The following is a 26774-nucleotide window of genomic DNA, read 5'->3' as shown; positions in this document are numbered from 1 at the left end:
AAGTTATTCTTCTTTCCCACTGTCTGTTTTCATCGTTCTGCCACCCGTCTATGAAGAGAATTGCATCAAACACGCACTTATTGAAGTAACCATAGCAACTAGAGGCAATGCAGAAAGGACATGCCCACAAATAATGCTATTCAATCAAGTCTCCTTTCTATTTATTTGTATGTTCCCCTATTGTAAGACCAATCGCAGAGGACAATACTGTGCTGAACTGGACTGAGAGTGTTGAATTCTGAAAGAGCAGACGTCGCCTAAAGAGAACGAAGAGGAAAGGAGAAAATGACACCTGTAACAGATTCCAACACACACATGCAATCCCAAAAAACAGGGGTGATCGGGGCTGTGGAGAGCTATAGAATAGGAGAATATTACCCAAGGAAAGATGATGATTCTTTTCCATCCATCTTGGATCACAAAATATGCTGAACCAGTGCCTCTAGTTAATCAACACCAATTAGGCAGACCTATGTAAACACTTCGACCAGACATGTATTGCAAACCTACTTCCCTCCCTCCACAAGAGTACTAGAGACTATCTATGACAGATGTCACTTTATAGGCACAAAATAGACAGCATGCAACCCGTGAAAGTGTTTGGGGTTTGTTTCCCCACCCCCTCCATCGTCTTCCTGAAGTTGAAGGGTGGCTGGTAGGCCTCCAGTACTGGATTAGAGCTCAACATAGCGTTCACACAGATCACGCTGCCCAACGCAGCACAAAGAGGCCTGGCTGCCGTCTGTGTGCTTCACGGCTGCTGCTCAGGCCCCGGGCTCCCTCTCCGCAGTGTCAGAGGAGCCGCCGAGGCGCTTGTTGTGAAGATCACACCACATGTCGCACCAGAGACCAGTATTATTGCAGCTTGATTATCCCTCAGATGGTACCAGCCCGCCCCCCTCCCTACATCACCTCAGCCACTGCCCAACCACCATCCCCCCCGCTTCCTTGGGCACACGCCTCAAAGCACTGCCCACCTTCCCAGTCAGCTAACCGGAAACAATTCGCCGTCTTTCTTTTCTCTCTCTCTCAACTATTTCTTCACCGCCTTAATCTGATTATGCCACATGATTTCATTTTTTTTACCCAGGCTAAATGCACTGGATAACCTTAACACAGGGTTAATATTTCACCACAATTGATGGGCTCTGGGGCGTTAGAAAGTCAATGTCATATCCCTTAGGATATAGGTTTCATGTTATTGGCAACAACAGTGGCAGTAGTTTTTTATTGGTATTATTATTATTATTATTTTTTTTAGTAGTATTAGTAGTAGTAGAAGTATTAATAATGATAATGCAAGCATAGTTGTCATTGTAGATTTTACCATAACTATACTGCTGTTATTCTTTCAGGTGAAAATGTTACAATCAACAATGACACTGTTACTAAGTAGTAGTAACAGATGTTTAGATGTTAACAACACTGTAATAGACAATAAGCAAACAGGTTTCTCTTTATGTGTTGTCTGGTTCTCGGTCACAACTTTATATCTGAAGAGAAAAGGAGGTAAAAGTTGTGGTGAATGAAGAATACCTTAGAAACAGCAAACAGATCTCTGAGCGCCACGCCCTGATGGCTTCTGGGAAAACTCAGGTCCTGAACTGAGATCATAATGACTCAGAATGTCAAATAACGCAGGGATGCAAACAGGATGAGTCAAGGAAAGCTGAAGAAAGAGATTGGGGGGGGAGGCAAAATAAATACTTTGTGGGAATATTAAACCCAAATGGTGAAAGATGAGGTCTGGTACAAGAAAAAACTTTAAGGAGTAATTTCTGCAGGCCTTGCTTTCAGAGAATACAAAATGCTGAGTAAGGGAACATCCTGAAGCGAGTCTATAAAGTAAGAACACTGTGTGGATTGCAAAAAGAGAACGAAGAGAAAATGAAAACTCAGAAGTGGCTCCAGTGCACAGAGCTCAATCTCATTAATGTCTTGGCTGGGGTAAAGGCTTGGCGTGCAGGAGAACCTGTTTTTTTTTTTTAGGTTTTTTTTGCAGGGACTGGAGCAAAACGGAAGCAATATTTATTTTAATTCGATTAACACAGTAATTGATTGGAGCATTAATTCAGTTCCCATAAAACATGGCTTTGCTTTCTGCTCATTACTCAGATTTATATTTTTACCAAGGAGAAAAAAAAATGCAATTAAATCAGACAGCCAGAATCTACTGTGAGGGCGATTTTTCTCAAGCCAGCACAGTAACGGGCAAATGTGTGTCCATCTCAGTTTCTGCTTGTCAAACGCCTGAGAGGGTTACAAAAACTAGTGGAGGTCCGGTTTCCAAGGGGCACCAGAATAAATATTACCATTATATTGCTTATAACATAGGCTTATGCCTTGCAAACCAAGTGCCTGTAGAGAAAAGTCTGGTATGCACCCAATAGATTTGCTCAGGTTATCTGCACCTTATTCCCTCTAAATGGCAATTCCTGAGTTTCCAAATGGACGAGAGCCTGTCAGTGATGGATACAATCTGAAAATCCACACCAAGCACGTGACATCGGGAACAAATTCATCACAGCCCAGCATTTTATTCTGTTTCTAGAATCTTAACTGAGGAGAAGCGATCATAAAGATCTATTCTGTTTAACATAAGCACTACCTCAGAACACACGTTGGCTTTGCCTGCCTGGAACCCACCGAGCTGCCATACTTCTGCACTCCATCTATGAATTCAGACTTTTCCTGGAAAGCACGAAATGCAAAAACAGACATCGCAATTATAATCCCAATGATAAGTATTTGTATTACGAGAATAGAAGATGTCTAATATACTGAGCAAATAGTCTCATCTAAGGGAGCAGGCAAGTGAAAACCCAGATACCCACAACTGGAACACGCAAAAAACCCATCAAGCTCAGAACCGTCAAGTCTGATGACAGATTCTTCTCATCAGAGCCAAAAGGTGAGGTGATGGAGCAGGTGAAGGTTATCCCTGAGTGAGATCAGAAGAGCTGCCACCTTCCCTGCCTCAGGCAAGCTCATTACCTTCACAGGCTGCCCAGATCCACTGAAAACCACTGCTATCCCTGCAGAAAGCATTTACGGAATTGCAGCTCAAAGCAAAGATTTAGCGCGCATACTGAGCCAGGGGAAAGCCAGCTTCCACCGAGCCACGTGACACGGCATAGGGTTGTTTTTTTGAACAAGTGCGATCTCCCTTTCTAATAAAGCCGAATGACAGTTTAAAACAATGATTCCTTGCAATGCACTGTTTCTTCATGCCAACTCCATAGGCATGAGGATGGGTGTGTTGAGCAGAGCATTATGGTCCTTTCAACTTCTTTATCATGTGTATGTGTACACAATTACCTAGAATACACTTCACTTAGCCCACATACACGGTTATCATATGGAACTGACACTGGAAAATAAGGAAGGAAAATCTAAATTTAATACCTGTATGAACAAAAGGTTTCACAATTCCACTATTGGAGGATGTAGTGAAAATGTTATTTCTGCCTGTCTTGTTTCAAAGATCTGTGTGCCATTAAATGATACAGAAGCTGCGGACGACACACAGGAGCATGGAAAGAAATAGAAGACTACCACATAGACGATGAGAAGATTAAATCATTGCAGGCATGACATGGAAAAGAGACGCTGTAGATTGACACAAGTGGAAACATCTTGGAGGCCTCCATCCAGCAGTGCATCGTTATAGCCTGATGGTGATGATATAGATATATCTCCTTTGCTTGGTAAATTAGATGTTTATAGGCAAGAGGCTATAGCCAGTCAGCAGTGGCGATTTACAAGCAAAACAAGTGCCTTTTTGTGGCCGCCTTGCAACTACCCTTAGCCAGTCGATTATAATCTCTTATCGCCCGGTGGTTTTACTAATTGGAGAAATAACAAAAAATAAAAAAATTGACCCAGATAAACAAAAGCACCAAACAGAAAAGCTTTGAACTCTGTGAGATGGGGGATGGTTTATTTCACAATAACCCCACACCTCTTTGGGGATTTTGGGTTATCTGTATCCAAGTGTTCCCTGGGAGTAGAGTTACTGCTTAATAGAGATGCGCAGCGAAGATTATGGGGCTTATTGGGAAGGGGGGGAGCTCATGATCCACAATTTGCACTAAATTGCATACATCAGTGTGTGTGTGCTATGCAACCCAGCAGGTACCTCCTGTCAAACAATGCCCAGCTGGCACATCGCTGCCTGCTTACTGGAAACCTAAAACCCTCCCAGTTCTCTCAGAGTCAGGGCTGTAGTAAAGTCTGCTGCGGTACTGTAAACAACTGACAGGAGGGAAAATAGAAAGACACACACAAGCGCTCAAACGAAATACAAATCTCCTGCATGGCTTTGTGTTACAAAAGATTTTTTAATGGTGCTTTGGTGAAGCAGTTTCAAATCTCTCATCGACAAATGCTTTGGGTATCCTAGAAGGTTGGTTGACCATATGAGTCAAATGGGAGATATGTTTATTTTTAGAAGTTACCCTTACCTAGGAGTTGACCATTACCCAAAATAATCTAGAATTTTACCACACCTCTTTAAAATATGTGTTTTAACCCTGCAGGCCTAACTCTGATCCACCTCAAGGTTAAGACTGAGAGACCACTGAAACGTATAGCAGCAGTTCAGGAGAGCAGAAAAGACGCTGTTCGGTTCTGATCTACAAACAGAGGCCCATCAGTCACCATCAACTCACTAAATCCAAGAATCCCTCGCAACCATATCCTTAATTGAGGCACAGCTAAGATTGCAGAAGGAATCCAAATAAACCCAGAGCAGCAGGTACACTATATTAGTATGCTGTGTTCAATTAAATTTTGATTCACACTACACTAACACTACACTAAGTTTCCACAGGAAACAAATTAGATTGTTACTCAATAACAGATATTATTCCTCCCTCCCAATGAATATGTATGCTAGCACATGACCGAGAGGGACGATAGGCCTATACACACACATGGATGCACACAAGCACACCTCCTCTCAACCCCCCACCTCCCAGTTTCAGAAAAGTCGTTTTGAAACGCAGCCTTTCGCCAGGGAAAGAGACGACAATCCAGATTTAATTTGCATGGAGAACGTTAACAGATTTCCTGCACTTCAGCACAGAAGTAGACATGAAGAGTTTATTAAGGGCTCTTAAACGACAGTAACAATATACTTGGTTTGCCTACAGAGACTGAAGCCTATCAAGAATAAATATCTTCCACCACTTCACACTCCTGAAGGTAACTAGGTTCTGTGGATTATTAGTACTGAACAGGAAGAGGCAAACAGTGCATGTTGAAACAGCAGTATAAATATTCTGACACTTACCCACTGTGAGAAGGAGGTAATGAGTCTTTTTTTTTTAAACTAGTGGAATACCTAATACTCATTCAACAACCTCAATGTAGTGCACACACATACACATACATATATATACATATATATATATATATATATATATATATACACACACACACACACACATATATATATATATATATATATATATATATTTATTTTTTATTTTTTTAAATTATTATTATTTTTTTAATTTTAGAACACAATATGACAGAACTGTAAGGAATATTAATGATGAGAGCTTATGAGAGTATATCTGGGCTTAGTGAACAGCACAAAACCTTGTCAGAGGCTCAAACAAAGGGCCAACAGATAGCCCTCAATGCACAATTTGATCCAGTTCAGGCAATATGGCTTAAGACCTTTTGTGCTCGGCAGTTCAAGCTTGCTCTTTATTTAGTTTAAATTTGTGCAGATTCAATTAAAATGAGTTTAACAGTGTGATTTTCAAAGGGGGCAAAACAAGAGCAGTTTTTTCAGTTACGTTTTCTTACACAGCGCCTGCAGCTCATGAAACCTAAAATAGGCCAAACAGTCATGCCAAGGTCATTAGGTTTCCCTTCATTGCGTGGACAGAGAAGCCCCCCCCCCCGCTTAAAAACATCTCGCAACTTAAACATGGCAGCACTATTCGTGTTCAGAACAAACTCGGGGATAGAAAGGACAAAAGCAGAGCAACACACTGGCAGGCATTTTGACTTGTTTAAGCCGACATCACTTCTAAGTGCTTTCTTTCCATACAGCCACATTGGCGATCACTCATAATTAAAAGCTATGGTCCGCTACCCCTGTGGAGTTCCTAATGCTGTAGTTTTACTGTACGGGTCTATGTTAACCCATTTTCAAGTTTGTCGCTTACACGTCCTGTTATTGAGTATGTCGTTGTCTTAACCTTTTCGCTGGGATAGAAACGGAGGCGAGCGCGTTTGATTTAATTAAAGGTCACATTTGATTTATGTGCAGTTGGCCTGAATAAGTAAGAACGTAGGTCAAACGAAACCCCAGAAATAGGATTATCGGGGAATGGGTGCAGGCCCTGGATGGAGATAACCGTTGCAGTGTAAGCCAATTGACATTCAGGGAGACTCTCGTCACAAGAGTGAAAGAAACATTTGGTTAGCAGCCCTCAATCACTACATTTCATTCCAGTCCTGCATTGCGATAGTGGTGTACTCTGTGCAAGGCTGCTACCACCAGGCTTGTGGATGTTTCCTGCAGGGTCTCCAAACAGCTGTTATGAGTGCGTAGTAGGCAAAAGAATAGCATGGGGTATTATCTGAATAAGTTCTACTTTCAGAAAGCCAATTCCTGGCTTTGTGTATTTATTACCCAGGTAAGCAACCTACCTCATGCTGCAACCTTTTTTGGACAGTACTTTTATACACAGGTGACTTGTTAAACCCCTATATACGATTAAATGCAGTTACAGATCTAAGGTGTTGCCTACTGTTTTGTTGCCCCTGCCTACATTACACATGAGCCTGATTGGCCTCTGAACTGAATGTCACAAAGCAGATTCAAACAGGAGAACATCCCCCTTGCTTTGCATTAAAGCAGAAAAGAAAAAATATATATTTAATAGAAGTATCAATTAAAGTCAAATCCGGCTATACTATAATCCAGCAACAAAGTGAATTGGCAGAGATGTTTATTTACTCTTCAGCAACAGATATCGTACAATTAAAATAAGATTAATTTATTTCATGTCTATGCCGACTCCAGACTTCCCCCTGTGAATAGGCTGGGATTAGCAATGATCAGCGAGATATTAAAGGACCTCGACAGCAGAAACCGCACCAGGAAGACGTGACAAGTTTAGAAAAACTCAACTCAAATGAATTTTTGAAAGTCCTCATTAGCGCTTTTTTTCTGGGTCAGTTATTCAATGAATGCTCACGGCAAGACAGTAATAATAATAACAACAACAACAACAATAACAAAAATATGTTGAGGCCGATGTACAGAGCAGGAACGGATTTTTTGTTTACTTCATTCCTCTGAAATCAAAGGTCTACATTTATTTTTATTTTTTCACAAAATGATCGACGATCTTAGATAGCATCACTAAAGGTGTTGTGTTTATCAGGCAATATGTATTTTTATATATATATATATATATATGTTAGAATTATAATATTTCCATAATTTTACCCTAAATTCAAAATCTTCTTGGGAATAGTCTGACACATATTCTGCCCCTTCTTCTCAGTACTCTTATTCAATTACAAGCAGCCAGACACACTGCATCTTTCTATCATAATCTGCAACTTTGGCCATTTTAGATGAAATACGCATCAGTGATGGAAAATTATTATTCACTGAATTTCCTTACATAAGCCAGAAAGAATGAGTTCTCTAACTCACTAAACATGTTGTTAGCATCGCTATAAACACAATTTCACATTTAACAGGCAAACGTATAATACAGTTACATGCGCAAATGTCCTTGTTTTACATTGTGAGATATTAAAATTATAATGGTTTAAAATGACCATGAAATTACTCAGAGAGAAGTCATTTTATCGCTGTTCTGGGAATAAAACTCGCACTTCCAAATATTATTTTCCTCAACCATAATGTCTCCAACACAGCATGTGTGATATTAGTCAAAAAAATGATGCAGCAAGTCTCGTGTCTGTTTTTGGTACCATCCCTTTTTACTTAAACCACTAAAACACCCCCCCCCCCCCCCATTTTAAATGCAGTTTTATTGGAGTCGGCTCTGCTTGAATTCAGTGAGCTCCTCTGTGTACTCTGCAGACTTTGGCTATTAAATGCGACGGCTTTCAATTCTCGTCTTGCTATACAATAAAATGTCAGCTCTACCCAAGTCCTGTTTTGCCTTTAAGCAAATGAGATCCACACACTGCAAGCTCTGAGTGCTGAGGCAATCACAAGAAATACATTTCCTAAAATACAGTGTCAAAGGCACTGGGCCCAAATGCTTCCACTTGAATCGGGAGCGCAATCTGACAGCTGGTTTAGAATAATTACTAAAGGATACCTCAGATTGTATTGTCACAGATTTCCCAAACTAAATCTTAAGATTGGTAAACTATCGATATCCCATATTGATTTTCTTTTACTGGGTTTCTTCGCATCTCGTTCCCCATTTAGCTAATTACAAGCAGGGCTAATTCTCAGCTGTAAAACAGGACAACACATTGAAAGTGGCAAGATCGTTCGTGTATTTAAGAGTGGTCAATACAGAGACAAATACATCTCATATTTTGTTCAGATATACGGGGAAAGGGGGAGGATGTGTCCATTTTCACTGTCTAATAAAAGTCACAAAGCAGTCTGAGTCAAGAGAGCTAAACCTCAACCATGTTACAAAAACGCCTTAAAAAACTCAAAGTGTGACCATTTCAAAACAGCACAACTTAGATGTCCCTTCTTATTATAACCTAGCAGTTCATGAGTAGCATCATTAGAACCTTCTTTTGCATATATTAAAGCTAATCTTACATCGTTAGTAAATTGCTCTGAACTTTGCACACGGGTTGAAAACACTGCTGTTCCTGCATGGCTATTACTGTCGCAAAAAGCTCCTCTGGAAGAAGAAATCCCCTTTCAGCTTTACACTTGGCAAACGAATCAATGCAACCTCCTCGTTTTTGAGCACACCATTAGCTCAGCCATAAGAGCAGAGGCCTGCACTGATGCAAGCAGGTATTTACACAGAGGCCGGCTGTGCTTAAAAAAGCATGGGCACGTCACACACAGATGCTGCTGGACACGCGTGGATGTGCAACCCTGCCTTACATTGCTATGTAGATACACGCAATACCCTAAATAGCACAGCAAGAGCACAGCACAGCAAAATACCGTCTTTATCCAGAAAACCAAAACGGTTTGTCAATAATGGAAATTAACTTAGTAAGCATTTACTTTTTTTTTTTTTGGGAGGGGGGTACTATTTGGTCCATTGACAGATTAACACATCTGTTACTGAGCTCATTTTTAGGTTCTATATTTTCCATCACCCCTGTATGAACATTGTGGCTGTGCAGGAGGATGATATATGGCCCCCCTGTGAGCTCTGGTGCCCCACAATTCACCTGAGCCGTCATTCCTCTCTTATCTCCGTCCACCAGAGCGCCTGGGCCCCCGTCTCCTTCTCTCCTGAAACAGCCTGCAATATTAAGAGCTTCTCTGGCCTTCTAAAGACAAATGACTCTCTTAATGAAGGCCTGTCCCTGTCTCTCTAATCAGGTGGCTTTTTTTTTTTACATTGCCGTGTCCCTGGGATTGGGGGATGGGGAGAGTGGGGTAGGTGACATTTCCTTTAGTGACCTCCTGATCCCGCCAGTGACCCCCAAGGTCACCTCGTCACTCACACAAGATGGGAGACGCAGGGAGGGAGAATGGTATCGCTATCACATCTCCCGTTTGGTGACAGCTGCCTCGAAGGCTCTGCCCATTGGCGTTTTCCTTCCTTATTAACAAGACCTAGTTCTAACAACACTGTGTGGGTCTGCTTCCTCCAGAGAGAGGTTGGGTACTGACACAACCATGGAGAGAGCATTCAACATCCATGGCTGAATGCAATTATTTTGAGATTCCCTTAAGTTAATGCACTGAATACTATATTGGAAGTAGAGAACATCATTGCTCAAAAGGGAATCTCACATTTGTCCAGACAACTTTGAAAGACCCCAGAATTCGAATCCACTTTGCAGAGTGGTTCCGGTTCCGTGAACTAAAATGCGCATCCAGTTGGGCTGGGTATTTAGTAAAGCAGGACAGCCGTGGAGAGACGCATAAATGGAGTTGTTTATTCTTTCAAGGGGTTGCTATGGAAACCACTCTTGGTTTCTGAGGAAGATGGGGATATACAAAAACAAATCTGGGCAGACATTTTGGTTTAACCCTTCCAACACACAAAGTGTATTTGAACCTGTCATGCACAGAGAAATCACTCACTACCTGCTGGGAGAGGTCAGGCCAAAGCGCAGCAGGATAATGTACACTTCTGACTAGCTAGCTGCATTAAATGGCAAGCTTTCCCCCTGTAGGTGTGTTTACAGGAACATATTGAAGAAATGCAGTCAGTCTCCCGCTGCAGACAGAAGCACAACTGCCATGTGTACAGGGACAGAAGCACCTGCGATACAGTGTGCCAGTTTGTGTTGAGCTGCAGAGGTGTCCTAGGGCCAAGCAACTGAAGGTTGTTGATAAAATGCTAATGAGATCACAGCTGGCCAAAATTCACGTTCATCTTCCGGGATTATTTGGTGGTTAATGGTCAAGGCCGGGGTATCATGGACAGTACCTCCTGTAGCAGAACGGCTGGCATGTGTGCAAGTGCCACTGAGCTTGTGCATCTTCCACTGTTGTTTTGTGCCAACCAGCGAACAAGCTGACCCTAGGTGTTAGACAGGCCGCTACTGCTACTGCCGTTGCGGCTGCCGCTGCTGTTGTGGTTGTGGCTGTTGCCGGAGGATTTAATTTATACTGTTGACCCTGAACTGCTCTACTCCTGTGACGTGTGCTCTTGCTCTCCCCGCTCTCTCTCTCTGATGATTTCATCTCAATCACCACAGGCTCAATACTGCCTGACCCATTCCCAGTTACAACAGGAGAAGCAGCAACCGCGGCCGCCACGTAAAAATTAATCAGCTTTCAGGGATCTGTAAAAACTGCGCCATCTGGTTAGGGTTATTCCCCCCCCACCCCACCTCTCCCCCTTTCTCCGCTCCAGATTATAAGAACATAACAAAATAAAATAAGTAAATGAATACACAACATAATCGCCAGGAATCAGGCAGCACCCAGTCTGTGACTGCTGCATCTCATACTGGAAAGGAAGCATTACAGTGCACCACTCTATTTACTCTATTTAGACTACTTTCAGGGCAAACTCATCTGGGCAATATTCTGCACCAACACATTTTTGGTTTTGAACTTTGTGAGAAAAACCCATCAGATAACATTGCAAGCTGCCATCTTTTTCTTCTCTGTGGGTCTATTAAAAAAAAAAAGACAAATTGCTTTTCTTTGGTGTTCCTGAAAAAGAAAAAACAGGTGTCTGTGAAGTGCCATTCTGAAAAATCTGACAGGAATTCCTGCACCTGGGCTGCCGATTCCCAAATCAATTCACTGAGGAGAGGTCGACAAGACCATAGAAATTCTAATAGCAAACCCCAGAACTGAGATCTGAAAACCTGGTCCTGCAAAGCAGCATCCACCTCTTTTGGTTATTCATTCCAACAGAGCTCTGAAAGACTTAATTAGACCAATTATTTTCCTTAATTCATACGACTTTGCTTGTTTGCCAGGCCTCCCCTCACTGGCTTACTTCAGCTTCCATTAAAACCTGCAAGACAAAATGCACTATGACATTATATGGCATTATTATGACTACATTTCTAATCATGTTAGTATATTGTGGTTTTCTTTGTACATGGCTTGATCATGTTCTTGTTATTTTATCTATTTATTCTTCTATGACCATCTTTGTGATATTTACTTATAAAAGGTGTTAAAAAAAAAAAAATATTATTTGGGTATCATTATTTACTTTCAAGGTATCGGGGAAAACTCCCTCTCTGAACCATATCAAATTGAGCTTGTGCTGTTGCTCACAGATTAAATGACAAAGCTGGATTCTTTCTGCATGAACTGTGACTTGTTAAGTAATTCTTCTATAAAAATGAGCTATTGTACAGAAGACGGCTCCGGAAAGGGTAAAGGGGAAGCAATTTATGTCGCGCACACTGTCTAAAAAGTCCCTCTGTATGTCATTAATCCCATTCCCCAAGTCATTCTCTTTCATTGAGCTTTATGGAGGCTATTCCAGATGTTTGCTTTGTTTGATGGAACTGTAACCAAGCATGGCAGATTACCGAAGCAAGAAAAAGAATGACAACACATAGCATGGATTGCAACAATTACAACACCCACCATCTCAAAATCCCCCAGATATACTACACAGCCCCTTTAAGAAGAGTGCCTGGTAAGGTATACCATTGATTAATATCACAGCTACCCATAGTTTTATTCAAATCCACATTCACATCTCTCTCCATCTCTGATTTAAGGTCCCAGAGGCTACTGTGAGAAACCAGTCAATGAGGACTATGGTTTAAGTCATCAATGGAGGTTGCAGACTCGTAGCTACAGAGAAAGAGAAAGAGACAGAGGGAGACAGACAGAGAGAGAGACAGAGACAGAGGAGAGTCTGCATATTCGTTGTACTTCAGCCTTGTCTGGCTCTGCACTTTCACAAAAGCTTCATGGCAGCGGGGAATAGATATCAGACCACACACAGGAAAACAGGAACTGACTGGAGAGTAGCTTGGAGGCATTCGTGTTTCTTATGGATAAAAACTCAAATAAAAACTCAGACAAATAATATGAAATAAAGCAAAACAAAATGGCAGGAAAGCAATCCAACAATGATGACAAAACACTGGAAAAAAAAATATATATATACAGACGTTGGACAGACACAGTTTTTAGCGCAGGATATCACTGATGTTTGGAGGTACAGTGTCCTACTCTGAGACAATTGCAGCACAGTTTGCTTGTACTAGTTCTTGCTAACATAGTGATGTGTCCTACTTGAGATCCAAGGAAGACCTCTATAAAAAATTAATGGGTAAAGCAACAGGAACTCAGGTATTGATTAGCGATATGGTCAATTACAGTTGCTGTACTTTTACTCTAACCACTAATCAATCTAAACTACTGTTTACCAATCCTGGACAAAGTTAGACTGGAAAATATATTGGAAATGAATTTGACTGGGTGCATTTGCAGTTACATTTGACCACAACACTGCTGAACAGAGGAGGAGGGGATTTGGATTCAAAATCCTGAAGGTGTTGGGAAACAAGGAACAGAGTTCACAAGTGGAAATGAAGATGCCTTTAAGAAAGGAAGGTGGGGCTTTTTTTAAACTAATTAATTATGGGGATTCGGAACAACCTTCCTAGAAATTTAGGCTGACTGTCTCCATTCATTCGAGAAACAGCTGGATAAAACACTGTTACGAATTCTGTAGGGTTACAAACACAGCACAACCAGGTTTGGGTTAAGCACATAACAATACCTCTGTGACCAGTACATGTTCAGAGGAATGTAAACGGAGAATCAGTGTTACTCGTCAGCGAAACCAAAAAGTAAAATCTCAGATTAAAGCACATTAGGGAGTTGTTAAGTAGCATAAAAACATTTTTTTCAAAAGCTGCCAATTTTTCAATAGCTAGCTAGCAGTTGCCCTGTTTATATATATATCAAATCCCAATTAGATATGAATCAAACACCTCTCTCAGTAACAATACATGCTTTGGTGGTAAACGTACAGTGGCTGGAATGTTCTTCATGCAGTTTAGGGTAACGCAATGCAATCCGCAGTGCCCAAGATACTGGGTTTTGCACTGACTGCAAATAAATGTAAAAGTGCAACATATGGTTTTAACTTCATCCCTGGTAGAAATCTTTACAGGATCCTACAAGATCATTTAGGATCACCCTCACAATCTTGTTAAGGAACAGGTTCCCAGGTCACAAAAGCTTAGGATCGTTATCAGGAAGTTGGATATCTTAGGAACTCTCAGGAGACCACAATAAATTGATTTGTCAGGTTTGTGGACAAAATAATCAATATAAGATAGAGAACCATGAAATTAAGGAAACAACTAAAATTCAGTCGCATTAAATGTCATGTATGTGCTTAGCTGATGCCCTTACCCTGGGCAACGTATTACTACTGCACTGTTTGTAAAACTGCATTCAGACAACCTGCCCACAACAGGGTTCTGGTTCCTTAGAATCTCTGGTAAAGATCTTGACAGGATCCTGTAGGATCCTTTAAAATCCACCAATGCCCACAGCATCCTAGTCTATATCTCATCAAAAGCATTATGTTAGATGACTCTCTTTTGTCTTTACTGTTAACTGTAAATGAGTTAAAGAAACAATGTTGAAACCATAAAAGTCAAATAAAATATAATATCAATATGGTTAAATCATGTCAAATTAATATTAATACACTTATAATAAGAATATAATTGTATTCTTTTCATATGTACAGTACTGTGCCAAAATTTTAGGCAGGTGTGAAAAAATGCTGTAAAGTAAGAATGCTTTCAAAAATAGACATGTTAATAGATTATATTTATCAATTAACTAAATGCAAAGTGAGTGAACAGAAGAGAAAACTACATCAAATCCAAATTTGGTGTGACCACCCTTTGCCTTCAAAACAGCAACAATTCAGACCAGGTACACTTACACAAAACCAGGGATTCTGTAGGTATATAGGTGTATGATTAAACAATTATATCAAACAGGTGCTAATGATCATCAATTCAATATGTAGGTTGAAACACAATCATTAACTGTTTAGGAGGAATAAAACTGGGTGAGGAACAGCCAGACTCAGCTAACAAGGTGAGGTTGCTGAAGACAGTTTACTGTCAAAAGTCATACACCATGGCAAGACTGAGCACAGCAACAAGACACAAGGTAGTTATACTGCATCAGCAAGGTCTCTCCCAGGCAGACATGTCAAGGCAGACAGGGGTTTCCAGATGTGCTGTGCAAGCTCTTTTGAAGAAGCACAAAGAAACGGGCAACATTGAGGACCGTACATGCAGTGGTCGGCCAAGGAAACTTACTGCAGCAGATGAAAGACACATCATGCTTACTTCCCTTCACAAACGGAACATGTCCAGCAGTGACATCAGCTCAGAATTGGCAGAAAACAGTGGGACCCTGGTACACCCATCTACTGTCTGGAGAAGTCTGGTAAGAAGTGGCCTTCATGGAAGACTAGTGGCCAAAAAGCCATACCTCCGACGTGGCAACAAGGCCAAGCTACTCAACTATGCATGAAAACACAGGAACTGGGGTGCAGAAAAATGGCAGCAGATGCTCTGGACTGATGAGTCAAAATGTGAAATATTTGGCTGTAGCAGAAGGCAGTTTGTTTGCCGAAGGGCTGGAGAGCTGTACACGAATGAGTGTCTGTAGGCAACAGTGAAGCATGGTGGAGGTTCCTTGCAAGTTTCCATCATGCAATACCATCAGGGAGGCATTGGCTCCAAATGCAGCATGACAAATACCCCAAACATACAGCGACAGTCATTAAGAACTATCTTGAGCGTTAAGAAGAACAAGGAGTCCTGGAAGTGAGCCCTGATCTCAACATCAACTGAGGCTGCCTAAATCCACAGAAGACCTGTGGTTAGTTCTCCAAGATGTTTGGGCCAACCTACCTGTCGAGTTCCTTCAAAACCTGTGTGCAAGTGTACCTAGAAGAATTGATGCTGTTTTGAAGGCAAAGAGTGGTCACACCAAATATGGATTTGATGTAGATTTTTCTTCTGTTCACTCATTTTGCATTTAGTTAATTGATAAATATTATCTATTAACATGTCTATTTATGAAAGCATTCTTACTTTACAGCATTTTTTCACACCTGCCTAAAACTTTTGCACAGTACTGTATAATACAAAATTAATGTTTAATTGAATTATCAAATCATGAATAATAAATACATATTTTACATGACAATGTAATCAAAGTTAATTAAATTGTATTGATAATCATAAGTTCTTCATATATGATATGGGATTCCATGATGTTTGGTAAGATTTGTCAAGATCTTGGAGGATCCCCCAAGATACTGTAAGATCCTGTGCAGGATATCCCATTGGGATGTTAGACAGGATCCTGTCCAAGATTTCTACCAGACCAGGAGTACTTAAGATAGCAACTTATTTCCAAGAACCAGTCCCTACTTAGAAAGGCTTTAGAAACCCCAGGCGGATGAACTGAAGAGGCAGTGACACACAGATCCACACTTGCAACAGCCCTGAGAGAAAAAGTCACAGTTTGCATCTTAGCAATGATTCAACAACAGTGCTGAAGCTCCAGTACAAAACTAACGTCACTGAATCCATAACAGCAAAATATATATAGGCCTACATATATCAAACACTCCTCAAATAAATAGTGAAGAGAGATTCATATTAATGAAAAGTAAAGTAGTCCTCTAGCACATACGATGACGTGTGAAGGGAGTTACACAACAGAAAAATAAATCACCCTCTCCCTCTCCCTTCCCCTCTCTCTCTCGTACTCTGAAAGCAGGAGACATACATTTTTAAACTCTGCAAATTAAAATATGTAACCGGTCCATCTAAAACAATTTTGACCATCCTTTCGAAAGCAGCAACTAGATGTGGCAGCCTGTAGCTCTGTGCCATCATGTAGGCAGCCAAACCATGACACAGGTTTGAGTCTTTATTCCAGTCTAAGAACATTACTGTCCAGGCATTTAGTATAAGCCCTGACATTAGTTAATATTCATCTCAAAAACACATAATACTTGCCCTCAAAGAGTGCAGGAGCTGTCCCTAAAATAACTCTCACAATTTAGACTGATCAAAAAAGGAAAACTAAAACATAGTGGATACAATTCAATTCTGAAAGTGCATTGTCATTACCCTCGCAATCCATATCAGTCTAGAGATTTGAACTCCTGACCTCCTGAAAGTCAGAAGCAGTAGGATTTGCCATTTCCCCCAACATGGAACAGTTGCCATGGACAGCAGGCTAGAATGCAAGTGTTACAATTTCACGACTCAGTATAAAAATCGACAACCTCCTGGATTAAACAAAAAAATATATATATATTTTTCCCCAAATACAACATGACATTCAGGAGGGTAAATGCCCTTTTCTGAATCACTTGTAGACCACCTACAGTAACTGAACTTGCAAACCACATCTAAAAGCAACATGATGTGTAAAAGAAAATCAATAAAGAGAATAGAAAGAAAACAGCTTCACACCAATAGAGGTTTTCTGTTGGACGCATCAAACAATTTGCACCTAACTGCCAATGTTTTTCAAAGCAGTTGACTTTTTTCTTGTTTGTTTGTTTCAGAAATATGTCAATTCCCTTTTTATTTTTTTATTTCTTTGTTGGTTTGTTTTTTTAACACTAGTTACTGCTGGCATCATTTTCATTAAGCATAGGCAACAAGCAATGTTGTTCTTAGACCTGCAAGAATACACCTATTGGGCCACACTGTAATTGAGGGTACACAACTGGCAAAATATCAGGAATAATATAGTAGTGTAATATCACAAATAGATTATAATAAACAAGCTGTTAACACTGAATTACTCTCTTATAACATTACCTTGACCTTTTGTTATTTACACATGGCTAATGATTACTAGAAGCAAATTACTACCATGTAATTGACACTGTATCAATGCTGTTTTAACTTACTGCAGGTTGTAAACAATGTATACATAAAATGTGTGATGCAAAGCATTTTATTGCTCAATCTTTGCCATTCCAGCATTTGACTTCTTCCTATAATTTCCACCGTGGCCACTGGTAACATCAATATAGATTTTCAGTGGAGGAGGAATTATAGGAATTCTATGTCCATTCAAATCCAACAAACTATACAGAACAGAATAGACGCCCAAATCGATGCAGTGACAGGTGAGCGTTCACCAATGAAAGGAAAACACAAAGAACAAGTGACACACAATTAAATTGGAACTTTTCCATTACTACAGTAGACTCATCCTGTGCCATGAGCATATGAAAAGACCAGAAAACTCTTTGGTTTGTGCTACCTCAAAGCTGAAGAGGACACAAGCGAAACTCATCAATGCCAGCAGATTTTCTTCCAGTGCATCCCGCAATCCAGTCGTAATCTCCTGTCCTCTCTCCATTGTCAGCCTTAGGCGATATCATTGAAATGCAGTAACCATTAGCCCACGGAAGGCCAGAGAAAGGAAAATACAGTCATTAGTGTAATAACTGCAGCTCCCGATAAGACTACCTTTCTCACCGAACTCCTATTTCACTCCTCACGAAGACGGGAGACGCCACCGTGGCACTGACGCAGTTCCACAAACCCATGGAGAAGGGGGGAGGAACAAAGAGCCACTAAGGACCACTAATGATTTCAAAGCCTGGGGTTCAAAACACAGGACCTGCCCTCCTATCTGCCTTGCCATCTTTATCTGAGATTTCCCTTTCTCTCACTCTCTATCATTAATCTCTGAAATCATTTGATACATATATTTTCACCAATCGATACAATTCCAGGGGGGCCTTGTCTGCAAGTTGCTGATTTAACACACCGCTGGTTTAATGTATGTATTGTGGTGGAAGAGGTGACGGCAGAGAGAGGAGCCCTTATTGAGTCCTGCAGGTTATCATGAGGAATGGCCCACGTGTTTGTCACTGCACTATACCACTGGAGTTCAGGGGAATGAACTGCTGGAAGATTAAAATCAAAGAATATGATATTCACCTCAGTTGACCAGGATGACTTCCTCTGACTTCTTCAGAAAACTGATCTGTGTCTCTGGACTTGGAGCACACATAAGTACAGCTGGAAATGCCTAGACAGAAACTACTTCTCTTTCTTGGCATTTTTTTCATTAGCTTGGTTTGTAAAGGTAAAAAAAAAAAAAAAAAAAAAAGTCCCAGGTGTATTGAGGTACAAAAGGACTGGGCTGACAGCTCTCATTTTTCATAAGCTGGGGCAAAATGTGGGAGATTTTCCCTGTGCACAATTACAACCGATATCTGGAAAGAGATTTCTAACTTCTATAGTAAACACAGGTATGATGTTATAACACGCACGTCACTGTTGGAGAATTACAGTATTTACAGAGAACAAACCTACATGCGGAAAAATAAAAAAAACTTGACAATGAAAAACCGGACACACACATAAAGGCCCGAGGCATCTGAATCGCAACGCTCCGATCCCTCGCTTTGCCTGCAGTCTGGCAACCTGACACCTCTCTCCGCATCACTGTTCCCCGCTGACGAACCGCCCCGGCTGCCTTTGAACCCCCAGCGCTCTGCGCGCCCAGGTAGTCTCCTGCCTCATTAGAAAGCAGCCTCTGGGACTTCTCGGCTGATTAGGAAGGCACATTCTAGAAGGGGGCCGTGAGTGACGGGCAGTGCTGAGGAGGCGGTTGCCAGCCAAACAGCTGCTGAGAGAAAGAGACACCATAACCCTTTTAATCCTGGATAGATTTTTTTAACATTTAGATTCTCAAATGTTTGTCATCCACCCCTCCCCTCTTTCACCCAATCTAGAATCACCAGTTACACCCCACTTCTGGCAACTGCTCTGTACTTCTATGTGCAGTTGGATACAACGCATTTATAGTTTTTAAAGCCAACCCGTTTTTTCGACCCACAATGCCCCACAGCCCAAGCTATTACACTGATGGGATGAGTTGATGCAGCCGCAAAAACGCAGACAACATGAACCTGCAAGCACCACTGGGAGGCTGATACATATGAACACAGGATCCCTCAGCCACCCAACCCCACCGTGGCAGTGCTCGGTCATTTGTGTGGTGCAATCTGGGAACTCCTGGCCAAAGCAATAGCATTGCTGAGGGTGAGTACACATCCTGCAGTCTGGGTGCAGACTTTTAATGGACGCACCATATGGGAACACTCCCATCTTAGAATTAGAAACACAAATATCCAATAAAACCATCATCCATTACAGAGATTTCTCACTCAGAGGAGCAGAAGTAGATAGAAAGCTATACAGAGAATCAGGAGGCACATTGGGGGCGTGTGTCCATAACCACATAACGTAATAGAGAAGAACACTTTGAGACAAAACTAGCAGGGAATGTAAAGACACTTGCTTGTTTTAATGCATGTCACACCAACATATGTCAAATTTCTTTAGGATTCTCTACATCAGTTACTATCTGTGCTTCAGATACAAGCGCTGAGACTGAAAAAAAAAAAAAAAATGACAAGATTGGCAAAGAATGATACCTACCAGTACTTTTTGATTTCGTTTTTTTGCAAGCTGCTGAAAATGCACTAATTGAGGTCGACAGGATAAATAGGCAGCCAATTAAGTCCTAATTGTTTGCTGTGTTATCAAAGCCCTGAACTTGAGTAATCAGAAAAAGGAGAACAGGCGAGGTTAGTGGCCAGAGGATCCTCTACAAAGAACACCTGTCTTCATTAGCGAGTCACAACAATTATTCAGTTTTTTTCCGTTTTGTTTTGTTGTTTGTTTGTTTTTTTTCCCACAGACGCAGCGATGGAGTCTTTTCGGATTTTAAAAAACCCTTCGGCACTGCAATACCACAGCCAACATTTCTTTAATTGGATGCGAGGGCCCCTGCCAAGCAAGACGAGAGTCGCACGTCGGTCCTTAAATTACAACCAGGCCCCAGTTTATGTGCATAATACGTTATTGCCAATTTCTCTCTCTGATAACAAGCTGGAGATGGTCTGTCTCTAGCACCGAGGGAAACAAAAACACATTCAAGACAACATCAGTAGGGGGGAGAGAGAAAGAGAGAGAAGAAAGGGGGTGGGGGGTGGTTAACGAGATGGGGGGGGGAGGGAAACAAAAAAAACAAGCTCATCTGCCTTACTTCCTTTGTACTGGACTGAGGCAACAGAATGGAGGTAGTTCCTTTTGGGCTTCCCCTAGGGGTCCCAGTTGAGCGTTACTACTCCCCCTTCCCCCCCTTTTTCGACAACGTAAATCTCTGTCATGACATCTCCAGAAGCAGTAGCAGCAGCAGCAGCAGCAGCAGCAGCAGCATCCCAGCATCTATTGTACCATTCACACACGAGCCTCCCAGCCCTGCCTGCAGAAGCTACCAGAATGTAGATGCAGAATGCACACTGCATCGGCGGCTTCCAGAGAAGCAGCACTTAGGATTCATTTCAGGGCACAAACTCACTGTTTAGCGTTGCGTCACAACAACCCAAGAGCCTCACAGGCAAACAGCTGAACAGATGAGACCGGCAAGAGCTGAATTTCAAAACCGGTTTTGAAGGGAGAAGGAGGGAGGCAAGTCTTACACACTGAAGGCTACTTGAGGGCTGGTGGGGCCTAGGTCTGCCGTGGACTGACCTTCTCCATGTTGAATACGTGCACCACATAAACAATCGATAAGGAATTCGCTGTGCTGCGGGGCTAATTTGGACACCCAATTAATCCACAATCATGCAGCAGCAAAGGTTTTGAGCGGCATGCGCAGGCCTTGACAGTGCTTTTGATCGTGATAATCGTATTGGTGGTCCAATTTCCCCTTTCACAACATGCAACGGAAGGGAGTTCAAGGGATCCTTCATAACAAGCAGGTGAAGACGGTATGATCAGGAGGGGTGGAGTATGCCCGTCTGATTCATCAATAGCTCAGGCAAAAACTGCAGAACCTTTCTTTGAGAAATCATCACATTTTCTCTTACAGGAAAAAGTGTCTGTCACTCAAAGAAGAAAGGTTTAATCCACCACAGTGAATGACCAAACAAAGATAAAAACAAAGGGACAGTTGTACTAAGCCTTGCAGCAGGAGCAAAGCATCCTCTATTTTTCACCTGAAGGGAATTGTAACAGAGATTATTCCTTAACTAGGTACAGAGCCAATAACTTTAAACACTAATTAGATGGTTCTTACATTCTTTCTGTATAAGATACTGAGGACTTGTATTACCAGATTAGAGTGTTTAAACTCCCTTTGAAAAATAAACTTTGCTTAGAGTGTGACCCCGTCTATGTTACTTTCTGCCTGTCTTTTTGTCCCCTGTGATATGAGCAGGTGCAGATCGCAGTCTCCAGATGTTGCAGCCCTACACAAAGTCAGTTCAGCTGTGTCGGACTCTGCATTAGTCCACTTGGCCTGTCCCTATTGACAGTATTGACCGGGGTCTCTCAACTCAGTTATCACCAGCAAGAATATTATTTCCAGAGAAGGGTATGGATTTCTTTAGGGCGAGAAAATCTTTGGAATTCGTATTGATGTAAATTATCAACAACCAGTGTCTAATGAAATTCAGACTTCACTTTCCGGAGCTTGTAAACAGAAACTCTCTATTCAATCAATTAGCTATAGGTGTGATGTGATACCAATACAAAATCATTGTGTCTGTTCAAACCTTGATAACTTTGATACAGGTTCTGACACACTTTATAGAAAGACAGACCTCCCACCTTCTAATTAATCTGATTTCTAATGATTGGAGCAAAATAAATCCAATAAAGGTTACTTCTCAATAAAGCAAAAAACACCTCTTACACATAAACAAAAAAAGATTCAAGAAATTACACCATAACATTGGGAGACAAACTGAAAATGCCATTGTCTTGTTTTCAAACTGAAAAATAATATGGCCTTTATATACATATTAATCTGGACAATGTCTTAAGAGAGCACAACAGACTAGACTGGACTAGCTTGACCATTGTACACAGTTACAGCTACTGAAGTATATCAGGCTATTCCTACTGGGAAGCAGCAACTGTAATAGGTTATATCAGCTCATAGCACCACGAAATGGCTTAGAATTAACCTTTTAAATGCCCTGCCATCTTCTGTGCCTCCCAGGCTTTCTTCCCAATATAATCAATTGCAATGTGCCAAGGCATGGGGAAAATCTGTGTGCACACACCGTGAAAAGCCAGCGTATGCCACACCCCAGATGTATCCCAGATAATGACATGTTAATGTCATACGCTGTGGTTATAGTAGGTACTTCTATCAGCAACAGAGGTTAAGCAAGAGGTATCTGCCCTAAATTAACCTTTGGATCATAATGCAAAGATGAGCAGATAAAACAGCATTAAGAAACCATAACAAAGAACGAGAAACTCCACAATCAATAGGACACACAAAATAATACAGGTGACTGAGAACTGTGAGAGTTCGGCCACCTGCATTTGAAATGTTTTGAAAGTAATACATCACTGACAAACTGTATCACCATAAAGACAGTGTGGCTGCAAGACAGTTTGATACTGTGGGGCTGGGGGGGGGTTCAAATGAACATTATGCAGCTTTAAATAAAAGAACAGTTACTCCCAAGGAAGCTCACACCGAGACAACGGGCCAGTTCCAAGCTTTTTGGAAGACAAGCATCGCACATCCCTTGGTGAAGCCATGAGATGGGCCGCAAAAACACAGTATACACCAAACCGAGATTCAGACAAGTCTTGAAAATGAATAGCTCTTATAACTGGGTCTTGTATTTTTCTTCATATACCCTACGCAGAGGTATTTCCAATCCAAACGTAAAGCGCAATCTCATCTCTAGGGCTCATGTTTATGGAATGTGGGAGGGGAACTGGACATTGAAACAGTATGGGATGGGGGAGGGGACAAAGAAAACAAAACACAGAAACAGCAGGTGGTGCAGTGGATTGTCATGGAAAGTGGTTCTCTTAAGTCCCCGGGCCTCCAAGCCGACGTGTGCATTTGAGAACGCGTGTTGCGAAGAGGAGGGAAGGGTGACTTTTCAGGATTATGGCTACAGCAGTCGGGGGGGGGGCACGTGTGTTTGCTTAATCACATAATGAAAGAAGAGCCTGGGCGGCAGTGGCCAAGACAGATCAGGCGAGGCACCTAGTCCTCTATAAATAACAGGCCATGGGGTTTTAACATTGTAAAGCAAGTTATGAGCGCTGATGGGTGACTAAAACCACCCAACACACAGCCTTAATAATCCTCGGCCTTCCGTTTACTACCCCTTTAACATTTTAACAAGACTGAATTTGATTTGATTTCTTTTTCTATCCGTCTTTCTGCTGTGTTTTCTGAGCCAAACACCACGGCCACCAAAGGCGGGAAATACCGATACAGGCAGGCAGCCAAAGGATTGATAAATGTAAAGACAGAGTGAAGTGGTTAAAGAAAGCACTTGCAGGCACCATGAGGACAAATATTTGAACAAGCCCCCTCTTTGATGTATTTCTGATTAAATACAGGCTGACGAATACGTATGTACAAAGCAGTATACGGAGAGATTAAATGCATCCTGAAAGAGACAGAAAGCATGCTGAGTTTGAATGAGCTGCTTAAACGGGCAGGTGCAGTACATACCCACACAGACAGTTAGGAGAATGCAGACCCATGTGAGCACCAAACCTTGAGCATCCCCCCATTTACGAAGACTGTGCCAAAGCATGGGTTTATGATGTGCAAGGCAGAGCTCAAAGCACTGTGCCAATAAGATGTCTCTTTCTACCACACATGTAATATAGAGGAAGCTTCAAACTACCATAGAGGAGGTGGAGGGTTAGGACTCCAAACATCATTACACTCTCCCCCTCAGAAAAAGCACATCACATTCATTTAAACCAACACAAAACTTTTTTAAAGCTGCAAAAATAAGGTATTTTTAAATCACAATGCAAAAGAGCGATACACGTACATATTATATATATACACACACACACAAATACATATATATTCAGTATATACGAGTATGTATTTATTTTAACATGACTAATGCATGCATTTTATGTTGTTTCATTATTGTTTATTTTTGATCACACATACAAGTTATATATATATATATATATTTATGCATGCATGTAGTCTTTTAACATGACTAATGCAGCAGTTTTGCGAAGGGGCTGTTCGGCAGTACTGAAAGCCGGTGATTTGTATTCGCCATGCCAAAGCACCGCTGTCTAGCCTCCAGATCTGAGTCAAGCGGCTGTATTTTCAATAATGTCATGCTAATAGCACCACGCGTTTTCAATCTGTGCAATGATCAATTACAACGCAATTCAAGATCTCCGCTTGTGGGCACTGACGCTTGTCCCGTCCGCGATTCCCCAGCCCTTTTTCCGATCTGCTTCCCGGCCGCCTGTGCAGGCGATGGTCCGCTGCCGGGTATCCGTAGGGCCGCGCACAGGAGCCCACAACTGCGGACTGCAGATTCCGCATCCGCGCAGCTCGGCGCAGCCGGGGGGGTGACGCCTATGGAGGCTGTTTCAGACACCAGATGGGCAGATACCCCCACTGTGCGCCTCGGACTCTGTTTTTGGGCAACACAATGAGTGTTGCATCACTTTTTTTTTTCCTCGTCTCTCCACAACGCTGCTCACCAGCACCTCACCCACACCCGCATTATCATTTCAATATTATGACCGCGGCGAGCAGTATTTTGGGGACAGATCTGGCGCAAACCCCGCTCCCAAACGCTTGGCATTTGTGTTTCATGGACGGGACGTCAATCGCCACCCAGAAACAACCAAAAAAGACACTTTGCCTGCTTTTAGAGAAGCTGACTTTTGGCCTCTATCGTGTCTTATTGTGTATGCCCGTCTGTTGTGTTACTGTTCCACCTGCTCCAAATCCTAATCCATGTATGTATACTCACATATATACTGCTGAGGGTGGGCGAGCAACCCACACCTGCTATCTGCAAATCACATTAGTGTAGCTATAAAAAAACACCGGCACTTTTAACACAAAACCCTCAATCAAGGCACTGATGGTTGTGTTGCTAATGCTGGCACAGCAGCGGGGGAAAGCAACATTAAAAGAAAAGCGAGGACCCTCTTTTGCACTAAAAATAGATCAAGGTAATTGGTCACTCCAGAGCACCAGCAGTGGATATAAATCACCACTGCCCACTGTGCATCGCCAAGCACAATACATACAATTAATCGGACAAGTTCGTGTTAAAAAACAACCACAAATTCCTCAAGACCCCATTGCATTGTGCACAACCCATCTTCGCCGACAATATAATACAGACACCCCAAAGAAAATGAAATTAATATGCAATATTATGCAAACGCCTCGTCCCAGCGAGGGCACCGGCATTAATGCTGTTGATGTGCATCCAGGAAGACACACAATCACAAGATTCATCATGAGCCGGGCTGCAATTATAAGCAACATCAAAATGAAAAATGCAATTCTAAAAACCCAGCCGGCGATTTGCACCCCAACAGAAAGCAATTCCAGTATGCCATGCAACAACACACACAAGACACAGAAGAGAATCGGACAAACCTGTCTGCCCTTTCCCGAGCGTCTTTTCCAAGCGGTACGGTCCCACGTATTGGGCATGTTGAGCACCAATACTGTCTTTACCCGACGATGACATTTTGCTTTCTACAAGGATTTGTTTATTATTATGGTTGTTCGGAGAATAATGCAATGTTTGCTTTAAAAAAAAAAAAAAACCTCTCTCTTTCTTTGCAGATCCAGCAATTCTTTAATTCCCCAGTCTAGATGCCTCCTCCGGTGGCTCTCTCCGTGTCTCTCCTGCTCGCTGATGCTCGCTTGCTCTCTCTCTCTCTCTCTCTCTCTCTCTCTTTTTCCTCCTTGCTCGCTTGCTCTCTCTCTTTTCCTCCTTTGCAGCAGCTGATCGGGAGCTCTAGGATCCACAGACCATTGTGTTAGTTAGGGGAACCTGCACGACTCTGCCTCTGTCGGAGCTGTGGAGCACTGGGTCCGCACAGCCTCCCAGCTCAGACAGGAAGGTCCCGGGCACCCAGCGGTGATTGACACGGCCACCGACCAAACAGCGCCGCGCACACAAACAACACGGGTGCGAGAGCGCTGCTGGGGTGGCATGCGGTTTGTTTTAAGAAAGGTGAAGTGTGCTGCAATCATCGCACTCTTATTTATTAAAAAAACAAAATCAATATGACATTCACTG

The 26774-nt window shown here is 41.9% G+C and overlaps 1 protein-coding gene across 1 annotated transcript in view; it reads right to left on the bottom strand.

Annotated features, from left to right (window-relative positions):
* The window catches only part of brsk2b (BR serine/threonine kinase 2b), a 285057-nt gene extending 258543 nt beyond the window's left edge, over positions 1-26514 (bottom strand). Inside the window, exon 1 of the mRNA XM_066701102.1 lies at positions 26123-26514. Coding sequence (XP_066557199.1) covers positions 26123-26216 — 94 coding nt within the window. The 5' untranslated portion in view covers positions 26217-26514. The remainder of the gene's footprint in view (positions 1-26122) is intronic.
* Between the last annotated feature and the right edge of the window lie 260 nt (positions 26515-26774).

The sequence above is a fragment of the Amia ocellicauda genome, chromosome 4 (assembly GCF_036373705.1).
Source record: "Amia ocellicauda isolate fAmiCal2 chromosome 4, fAmiCal2.hap1, whole genome shotgun sequence".
NCBI classification, from domain to species: Eukaryota; Metazoa; Chordata; class Actinopteri; order Amiiformes; family Amiidae; genus Amia; species Amia ocellicauda.
This window is presented reverse-complemented; position numbering and strand designations above follow the sequence as displayed.